We start from the raw sequence: 9,839 nt of genomic DNA, 5'->3' as shown, positions 1-9,839 counted from the left end.
TTAATGTTCTAATCCAGTGTTGCTTGTATGTTATTGATTGCTCAGCTTTTGGACTGTGTGGTTAGATTCTGTGAGTAGCCAACTCTCATTTAAAGAGCTGAAGATAAACCAGGTAAAAACACCACGACACTGGCTGAATGTCTTTGCCACTGAGTCCAGTCGACAGCAGCAAAGCTCCCGACCCCTCAGCTCCTCCACGCTTTGATTCCTGCTGCCTGTCTGAGCTTGTTGCGTGTGTGTGTGTCAGCCTGTCAGTGTGTATCTCTCCCTCCCCCTCCTCCTCAGGTCGTGCAGGGTTTGGCGTGGGTCGGCTCCACGGTTCTGCTCAAATTCATGTTGTCCACAGTCCTCGGCGCCTCGGATGATGTAAGTGACAGCCACTTTACATTGAATCCACAGCGTGTCAATTTATATTATTCATCAATTTATTGTACCAGTTACAATAAATATATCAAGTTATTACTGATCTTAGTTCCTGTTGGTGGGGAGTTTCTTTTTAAATCTTTTAACACTGCAGATATTTAGTTTTAAATCCACACTAAACAATATTCCTGATGAAATAAGGATTGTAATTTGTCTATAAATCATAGTTCTTGAGTACAGAGAGTTTTCTGATTCCTCAGAAATGAGAAGAATGTGAAAAATAACTTTCAGGATCAGTGTGAATGTTTGATGATACACATTACTGACTCATTATTAAAGAAATGAGAGTAAGAAACCCACAAATGAAAACTTGGCAACACTTTAAAATAACTACACACTGTTAAACATTTGTTAAGAATTATTAAATACTTCATATTTTATAAAACGTTCTTTTTCTCTTTCCTTTCCATTATTCCCTCCATTTATTAAGTATGAAAATGCAGTCATTAAACACATGATAAATTAGCTTTTTAATCCAGAGTTAAACATTTATAACCATCTATGAATTATATGCAAATTAGTATCAATCTAGGAAGAATGTTTTAATAATGAATAAAGTATAGTCTGTAGGAGGATTAGATTGGTAAAAGTGAACTTTCCTTTTTTGTATATTGTATTGTGTATTGGCTAATTAGATAATATTAAAAGACAAAAATAAGATAAAAAAATAAAATAGAATAAAATGTATGGCCCATCGATCTCCTTTCTCCTCCAGGCTCACATCAGCGGCCTGATCAAATCCAAGTTCACCAGCTACAAGGACTTCCACACTCTGATGTACACGTGTGCTGCAGAATTCGACTTCATGGAGCTGGAGGTAAAGCCTGTTTCAACCAGCACCGCGGCCTCCGTCACACAGCTGACATTTATCTCCCCACAGAGCCGCAGATAAAGTCCAAGTCTCAGGTGGTTTGTTGTGAAAACGCTGCCGAGTTTTAGTTTTCCAAATGTCGCTCAGGAAGATAGCAGACATGAAAAGGAAAGACCCGCTGTTTGGTATCAAAGGCGGGCTGAGCGTAGAGGGAGCCGGCTCTGTGCTCTGAGTTTAAAGATGGGGGGGGGAGGCTGACAGCAGAAGCTGGCAGCTCAATCTGGAAAGAGTTGCGTGATCGACAGCTGCCAGGGTTTGTTTTTGTGCGTTTCTAAAGCACCTTTAGATTCCTATCGCCTCCCTCTCTTCTCACCTCACCTCACCTCACCTGACCGAGTGCCTCTGTGTCTCTCCCTCCCTCAGACTCCACTCCGTTACCTCAAGACGTTGCTGCTGCCCATCAACATGCTGGTGGTTGCTCTCATTGCAGGCAGGGTGAGTCGTCTCAGCTTCTGGATCATACATCAGAAACGGTTTGTTTGGGTTTAGAAGATGAAGATCAGGTCGGACAAAAGAGAGAAAAGAGAGGCAGAAGGTGTGGCTGCAGAGTCAGTCGGAGTGAGTGAAACTGTGAAGGAAATCTAGTGAGACGGTGGTGAACTCTGCAAAAGAAGCAGCTGCGTTTCCATCACACACAACATGAAAGTTTGTGATCAGTTTATTTCTTTCATACCTCAAAAACACAAACAAGTGCTGCAGTCTTCAGGCAGGAAACTTCTCGCCTTCTGGAGAAATAGGGTTAGGGGGTTAGGGGCTAACCCTCATAAAGGGATAGTTCAACATTTTGGCAAATTGGCCCATTGCCATAATCCCTATAGTCTTAGGAGTAGGTTTGTTACCTTTAATTGTCAGTGAAAGCTGTTTTTAGAACAGTGGAGCAGAGCCGCGAGCTGCTCAGAGCTACGCTACGGAGGCTAATTGGATTTCTTGTTTTCCCTCATCAAACTCATCAAATACACAATCCAACAACTCCACAACGCTCTGGTGGACAAGTTGTGACCTGCACATTCACCACGCTATGAGATAATAACACAACGTTACCACACAGAGTAGTTTTAGGGGTAAATGCAGAGACTGCTTGCTGAAAAACTGCCCCAGACGGGAACGCGCATCAGTGGTTTTGCATGAATTTACCTCAAACACAACTCTGTGTTGTAACGCCCCCCCCAATCTGAGGTCTTGCTCACACGAAAAAGGAGCTTTCCCAAAACAATCTTTTTCTTGTTCATTCTCAAAAAGTTTAAACACTAATTGTTTCTAGAAATGTCTGCGGACACACAAATCCATTAAAAATGACTAAAAGCGCTGTATTACATAGGCCTGGATGTGGCGCTGCACCGCTGCCACACAAATACACTAGAAATGGAGAAGAAGACAATACGCTGTATTCAAACTCCAAACATAAGTCGTCTAGATGTTGAATGAGAGTTGTTCCAGTCCGAATACTCGGATCGATGCCGATGTAATGGACACGGTATCCGAGGGACCCGGCAGTATCCTGCTGCTGCTGCTGCTGCTGCTGTTGATGTTGTTGTTGATGTTGTTAAGTGACATCTAGCGGTGTGGCTCAGGTTACAGGTTAGAGAGGTGAGGGGGTATGACATCATTGTTTCACAAAACCTCTGTTTTGGTTGTCTACACAAAAACACTGGGTTGGCGTTTTGAGATAAACCCATTCTGGGGCCTGTTTCTAAAAAAAATAGTTTTGTTTCCATGTGGACAAAATGCTGAAATGATAAAAAACTTTTGCGGGTACTCCTTTACCTATATCCATGTGGGCGGCCCTTGAGTCTTTCTCTCACAGTAAAGACAGTTTGCTTATAACCTGTCAGGCAAATCCAGAGCAATCAACCTCTCCTCTCGTCTGGATTTCAGCAGCTGGACGGTGAGATGTTTTTATCTTCAGAGAGGTTTTTAGTTCTGAAACCAAACAGAGGCTGTGAAGCAGCAGGAGACAGTCGCTGAGTTTGAGATGTGAAGGTGACTTATCCCCCGATTCCCAGTGGAAATTAGGCCCTTGCATGTTGTAATCAACAATAAACAGCACGGTTCTACTGCAATAAAGCCGCAGGCTGCAGAACACAATCACCGTGGAGCTTATTATGCGCCAGTCATCGCTGCAGGTTTGGGTCCAGACACTATGTAAATGACTGAATTAATAATACACCAATCATACTTTCAAATTATGTTAAGCTTTACTGATACAATATTGAGATTTGTCCTGGAGTCCTAGAAGTTTATACTTCATTATGTATTTCCATCTGAACTGCTTTATTTCTGATTGGTGTGATTTTTGAGGAGAACGTTATCTGATAAAAACAAAGGAGAGACATTTAAAAATAGATCACAGCACATCATGCAGTAACAAAACCAAACATCAACACATCAACTCCTTTAAATTCTGTGGGAAAGCACGAGCTCCTCCGCGCTGTGCCAGGAATCACACGGATGCTGCGACTGTCACGCGGCGTCAGGTTCTGCAGCGTGAAGTCTCCAGCCTCATCTGTTGCCTTCTCTATTGTCAGAACAATACAGCAGGCACTCGAACATGAAGTTCAAATCACTTTAGAGCCTGGAGACGCTGCCTCGCTGCAGCAGGAAGAAGAGCCACGAGTCTTATCTGCTCTGGTTACCACGCAGCTGCTTCAGTCGAGGAAGAGCCCGCCTCTTTAAATTCTGCTTTTCATTTTCAGAAAGTAGCTATTGTCCTATTAGTTCTGCATGGGGTGTGTAATTAACACTTGCATGGGTATATTTAAGCTTTTAGAAAGGAGGAGGGAGGGGGCGTTAATTTCCTTCACCTATTTATGTATATGTGAGTCAGCCAAATAATAAAAACACCTCAAACTACTTCCTCCAAAATAATCACACAGCTGAATCAGTTTGTACTTCTCTGAGCACTGAAACCGTCATGATTTCTAGCAGCACTGTTGGGAGTAGGCTGCATTAGGTTTAGCTTAGTGTACCTAATAAACTGCCAGCTGAGTGATTTCTTTTTTTTTTTTTATGGGGGAACATCAGAGGAAAAAAAATATTAAAGCAACTGCTCTTCATGTTGTCTAATCTCATTATGCCTTGCCCACGCTAAGCTAAGAATACATGAGTCGACGTGACAAAGCATGGCAGGGAATACATGAGCAAGCTGTTAGGAAGAGCTTTTTTTTTTTTTTTAACAATTTGTCCCTTTTCAGACCATCAAAGACGTAGTCCGCTTCCTGAGGGACGGAGGGAAGGCGTCTGGCAGGAGCGAAGATGCTGATGAAGCTGCAGGGTGAGAGACCTCAGGCCTCCTCATTGCTTTACCAACAGTTTTAAAGGTCCCATAAAGTATGAACGTAAATGTCCATGTGTGGTTTGATCATAAAGCAGCTGTAGGTTTTATATTCATACTGTATCAAAGCCTCAGTCCACAGAGATGTACACACACAGCCTGTATGCACAGACTGACCCTGACGAGCTGTCAGGATTTGTGTGACTTTGTGATGTCACAACAAAGCATTCACCAATCCCTGCCCACCTGGACCAACCGTACAAACCTTTGCAGGATTTGGGTGTTCACTTAAAATCTGCCATATTTTTTATTGGACCACTCAGAAAACAGTCAGCCAATCAGAGGAAGGGCTCAGAGCCTCCTCTCCTTTGATTGGCTGAGGCTGACCTTTTGTTACCAAAGCTCCAGAGAAAAGTCTGATAGACTCCACTAATATGGTTTTTGGTTCTTAAAACCACAAATATACTTATGTTTATATATAAAAAGTCAGGAGAAATGTAAAATATGTAGCTTTACTGTAAATCAGAAAATTGAAATGTCTTTGAGTTGAGTTTGTGATCACAGCTGAGTTGAAATATTTCTTTCTGCTCTGCTGCAGGTCTGAGATGGCTGCAAAAGGAGAGGTGAGATAAAATTCTCATCCAATACTCTTTGTCATGCGCTACATTGAACAGTATCTTGGTAACACTTCAGTGTAGTGTGAACCTGCAGACATTCCTACAGTCCTGTTCTGCTCTCCTAAACCTCTTTTATTAGATTCCACCAGTGCACTTACATCTGCTCAGTTACTGTGTCCCTAAGTGATTTTCACCCCTTTTCTCATTACTGAGAAATGAAAGGCAGCTCCTCTTCTCTTCAGAAATCTCACTGCGCTGCCTTTTGTTCTGCTGCTTCGTCTCATTTTCTCTAATATCCCCCTCCCAGGGCAGGAAAAACGTTCAGATGTTCCTCCACCAGCCACCAGCGTGTGGAGGCTGCCACGCTTTCCCACATAATTGCTTTAATGTTTCCCTATGACTTGATGAGTGACGCTACAAGGAGGGTTCTCACTCCTCACAGGAAAAGCCGTGTTAAGAAACATACTTAAGATCAAAGCGCCATGTAGATGTTGTTGCAGCCCGTTCACAAAATGCAGCTTTTACAGTGACAGGAAAACTTCAGAAGGATTTTCCTACGCTTAAGAAAATGCCCATCTGAATGTAGCCCAATCCTGAAGTATTTTGCAGCTTTTACAATTAACACTTTCAGACAAGCCAAAGTTAGATTTCACATCAGCAGACAGCAGACCTTATCATCTTAATCTGTTGTGGCATTTCCTCACATTACATCACTGACAGTTTACTGACATCAGGGGAAGCAGTGGGCCAGGAAGAGGGGGCATATTTGGTATTTGAACACATCACTGCAGACTGAATATTAAAAATGTTTCCAATCTTCTGTCCGTAGTTTTAGAATTTTCAAGACTAACGTATAGTCTTCAAATAGTTTTCTTTGTCAGTCCAAAGAAATCAAACCTAAAGATGTTTTTATGTGAATACAAAATGAGAAAATCTGCTCTGTTGAGCAAGTGCTTTCTCCTTTTATTTGATGATACAAGCTCTTGGCAGTGATTTGACACTGTTTGTCGGGTGGAGTAGGTGGAGTGGGTTGTCCACCCCAGCTCCACCTGTTCACACAACAAGGTCAGTCCAGCACTTTGGATGGTATGCAGGATGGTTCTAAATTATGTTTTACAAGAAAAGAAGTGCAACAAATTCATCATGTTTCATTTCATTTTGTACACAAACACTGAAATTGTGGATTTAAAGCAACACTATGTAAATTCTGGACCTTTAAATATTGTTTTTAAACTCATTTAAGTTGTAGAGAAACAGTTAATAGGTTGAATCGTGCTGTGCTGCAGCATGAACGGGGTCGCGCAGGCTGCAATTGCAATATGTAACTTTCCTGTGCGGGTAGGAACAATCCCCCTTGTGGTCCTGGTACTCTGCAGCTCCGCTAAGATCCAGAGACCAAGCTAAGGCCCGGTCTCCCTGCTCCTCTCACCCACACACAAGCGCCCTGTGCTGGGCCACACAGCTCTGAGCTCTGGAGACCAGGCACCGCTACCGATGATGACAACGGCACGGCACTGGTACCGGTAATGACGACAGCGACGGTACCGGTGGTACCAGCAATGGCAAACAAATTCACGTAGGCTACTGTGCTTCTTTGAGAACGAGGTAGCAGACGGTTGCTCTTCTCAACCAGACTACCAGTATCACGAATTCTACATGGTGTTGCTTTAAATAAAACTTCACAGAACAATTGAAGATTTGAGCTGAGTTTATAACACATTGTCGAATTATAGTTACAGATTGATCTTAAATCTACTTCATATTCAGAGATCAGTGTTGGAGAGATGAAATGTGAATACAGTGTAGCGCCACAAACTGTTTACCTGGCAGGGCTTCATTTCTAATATTTGACGACCACATTTCGATGAGCATCTATTGACTTCAGCATTATGGGTTTAGTGTCAAAGCCTAAAGTCAAACAGAAATGTAGTTTTTATTCATATGTTCCAATGTTTAATGCCAATCAATAGCTCTTCTTCTTCTTCATACAAGTTTGTGTATAATTAAACTATGTTTAGGCTTATATTATAATAGCAGCATGAAATGAACAGAAAAAATGGGTAATCGCAATTATAATTTGTATGGCAAATGATCTTCAACTAAAATGTCTTGATTATGACAGCCCTGGTCAGACAGTCAGCTGGCACTTCTGTTCAGTTTGCTCAAAGCTCCATTAGCTTCACAACTTCTCTTATTTTCCTATTTTCTTCGTTATTTCCTCTGCAAATTGTTGTGATGACAGACTGTATGTGAACTTGCCCCCCCCCCCCAGCTGGTGTACCACAGTCTGCAGCTGGTGGCGTTTGCCGTCCTGGCCGTCCTCATCATGCGTCTGAAGCTCTTCCTGACCCCCCACATGTGCATCATGGCCTCTCTCGTCTGCTCCAAACAGGTCCGAGTCCCACCACCAGTGAACTGCTCTAAAATAAATAAATACCATTCACCATCCACTGCATTTTAAAAGATACAGATGTTTCCTTCTTTCACACCGTCTATGTTGTGGCAGCTGTTCAGTTGGATCGGGGAGAGGCTGAAGCTCCAGATCTTGGCGTTTTCCGTCATGGCCGTCATGGCGGTGCAGGGAGTGGCCAACCTGCAGGCCCAGTGGGGCATCATCGGAGAGTTCAGCAACATGCCGCAGGAGGAGCTGCTGGACTGGATCCAGGAAAACACCCGTCCTGGTGAGTGAACTCTCCCGTTGCCATGGTTACAGTGGGAATAATGACCCTGATCGTTCAGCTCAGTGTAATGAGATGGAAGAATTAGAGGCATAACTGAGAATCACGTCTCCTCCGTATCCAGATGCAGTAGAACATGTTTGTTTAAAGTTACAGAAAACATCAAAATGCCAACTGAAGAGCATCCCAGATTATTCTGGAGGAAGGAAAAACAGTCGTGGTGTCGCCCCCCTGGACCGAACGCCTCACAGCTCAGTTATTTTTGGGTGTAGTCGAGATTTGCACTGAACTCAAATCCCCTTGTTGTTTGTCTCTTGGAAGGAGCTCAGTGGAAGTTTCATGGCAAAAAATCCTGTCCAAAGAAGTGACCTGCTGTCAACACTAATTAAACTAATGACTGTCAATCACTAATCAAAGGAGGAGCCCATGGTGGGTGTCAGAGCAGCAGAGCTCCTAATGTGGCACAACTAGTTGAACTGAGCCAAACAGGCTGAAGGTTTACAGTAATTAGTGCGAGTTCTATGAGCTGACAACACACTGGTGAACTCTGATTGAGTTTCCTTTGCCTTTTATAAACATGTTAGACTACAGCAGAGGTGTAGATCGATTAAAAGTCAAAGAGCTCCACTCCAGGGTCAGACTGCACAATATTTTTGTCTTTCTTGATGGTCCTCATGTCACATTAAATGATCATCTTGGAAACACTTCAGGTACGACCCTGACCAGTCATTGATCATGATCCTGCACCAGTTCATAGATTGTCGATTGTCATGCTGTCCTGAAGAGGACAGCATGACTGTCTGTCCTTCAGAGAACTTGTGCTACATTAACCAATGTGTACACCTCAAAACCATTAACTTACACTGTGTACATTAAAGGTAGGCTTGGAGATCCTATTCTGGAGCATTTTTTACAAAACTGTTTTAAAACCTCTTCACACTCCTATTGCATTCAATTCAATGCTTTTTCACAAAAATGAAAGAAGTCAGTCACCTGTGGGAGGGACAGTCCTGTAAAAACCTCATCCAATCATCGGTAAGACGGTATTAAAGTCATTTGGGTTGTGATGTCGTCTCTGTCCCTCCCTCTGGACGTACCGCTCTCCCGCACTAATCGACTGCACGATCAGAGTCTTCAACAAGTTTAACGACCGCGGAAAAGACAACAACAGTGATCCAATATACCACACCTCAGTCTGGTGGGTGGTGATGTAGCTCTGAGCTGGATGTTGGGTGGTTAATGATGGTGGCAGGTGTTTTCTTTCAGATGAATGAGCTATTGGGATTACATTGGATCAGGCCGTGAGCGCGATACCTTCGTGGCTTCACCTTGATGACGTGAACCCAACACTGAACTAGCGTTGCATGTTCCTGAGCTCTGGAGGCGTGGCTTCAGAGAGAAGTCTGACGCATCATAATGCTCTGTCATCCTATTGGTCAGCATCAAGGTTCACAATATAGGAGATGTTAAATGAGGCAGGGAAAAACAACAAATCCTGCCATGACAAAACCGTGTGAAAATCAGCCTGATTTTGTGTGGTCTGATCCCAGCATGAGATAAAAAGAATCTCAGTTCATCTTCACAGTTGGACAACTTCCCCTCCTCCTCTCTCTTGTCTCTCATTGGGTCTGTATCTTGTTCAGACTCAAGTCCTAGTTCATTCACAAGTCAATCCAGTGTTATTGAAATCACAGGAGTACTTTTTTTTGATGAATGTAAAATGCATCAAACACTGTTGTGCATCGTCACATCATTAGTTTTTGACTCTTGACTCTTTCCTTTATGCTTTTTTTCCCCCTGTGATGTAGATTCTGTGTTTGCGGGAGCGATGCCCACCATGGCCAGCGTCAAACTGTCCACGGGTCGGCCCATCGTCAACCACCCCCACTACGAAGACGCTGGTCTGAGGTCAGTCAGTGCAGCTCACAGCAGATCAGATCCCAGATATGGATATACAATTGATTCTGCAGCACTAGGAA

General features: G+C 43.2%; 1 protein-coding gene across 1 annotated transcript in view; it reads left to right on the top strand.

The window, feature by feature from the left end:
• dpy19l1l (dpy-19-like 1, like (H. sapiens)) overlaps positions 1-9,839 on the top strand; it is a 42,968-nt gene that overhangs the window by 29,417 nt on the left and 3,712 nt on the right. The window contains exons 13-20 of the mRNA XM_085803499.1: positions 286-366; positions 1,139-1,240; positions 1,658-1,729; positions 4,486-4,565; positions 5,164-5,188; positions 7,455-7,574; positions 7,689-7,863; positions 9,669-9,768. Of these exons, the coding sequence (XP_085659625.1) occupies positions 286-366; positions 1,139-1,240; positions 1,658-1,729; positions 4,486-4,565; positions 5,164-5,188; positions 7,455-7,574; positions 7,689-7,863; positions 9,669-9,768 (755 nt within the window). The remainder of the gene's footprint in view (positions 1-285; positions 367-1,138; positions 1,241-1,657; positions 1,730-4,485; positions 4,566-5,163; positions 5,189-7,454; positions 7,575-7,688; positions 7,864-9,668; positions 9,769-9,839) is intronic.

This window comes from Trachurus japonicus, chromosome 16 (assembly GCF_045865225.1).
Source record: "Trachurus japonicus isolate A0001 chromosome 16, Traja_1.0".
NCBI lineage: Eukaryota > Metazoa > Chordata > Actinopteri > Carangiformes > Carangidae > Trachurus > Trachurus japonicus.
The sequence above is the reverse complement of the archived record's forward strand: the minus strand, read 5'-3'. Positions and strand labels throughout refer to the sequence as shown.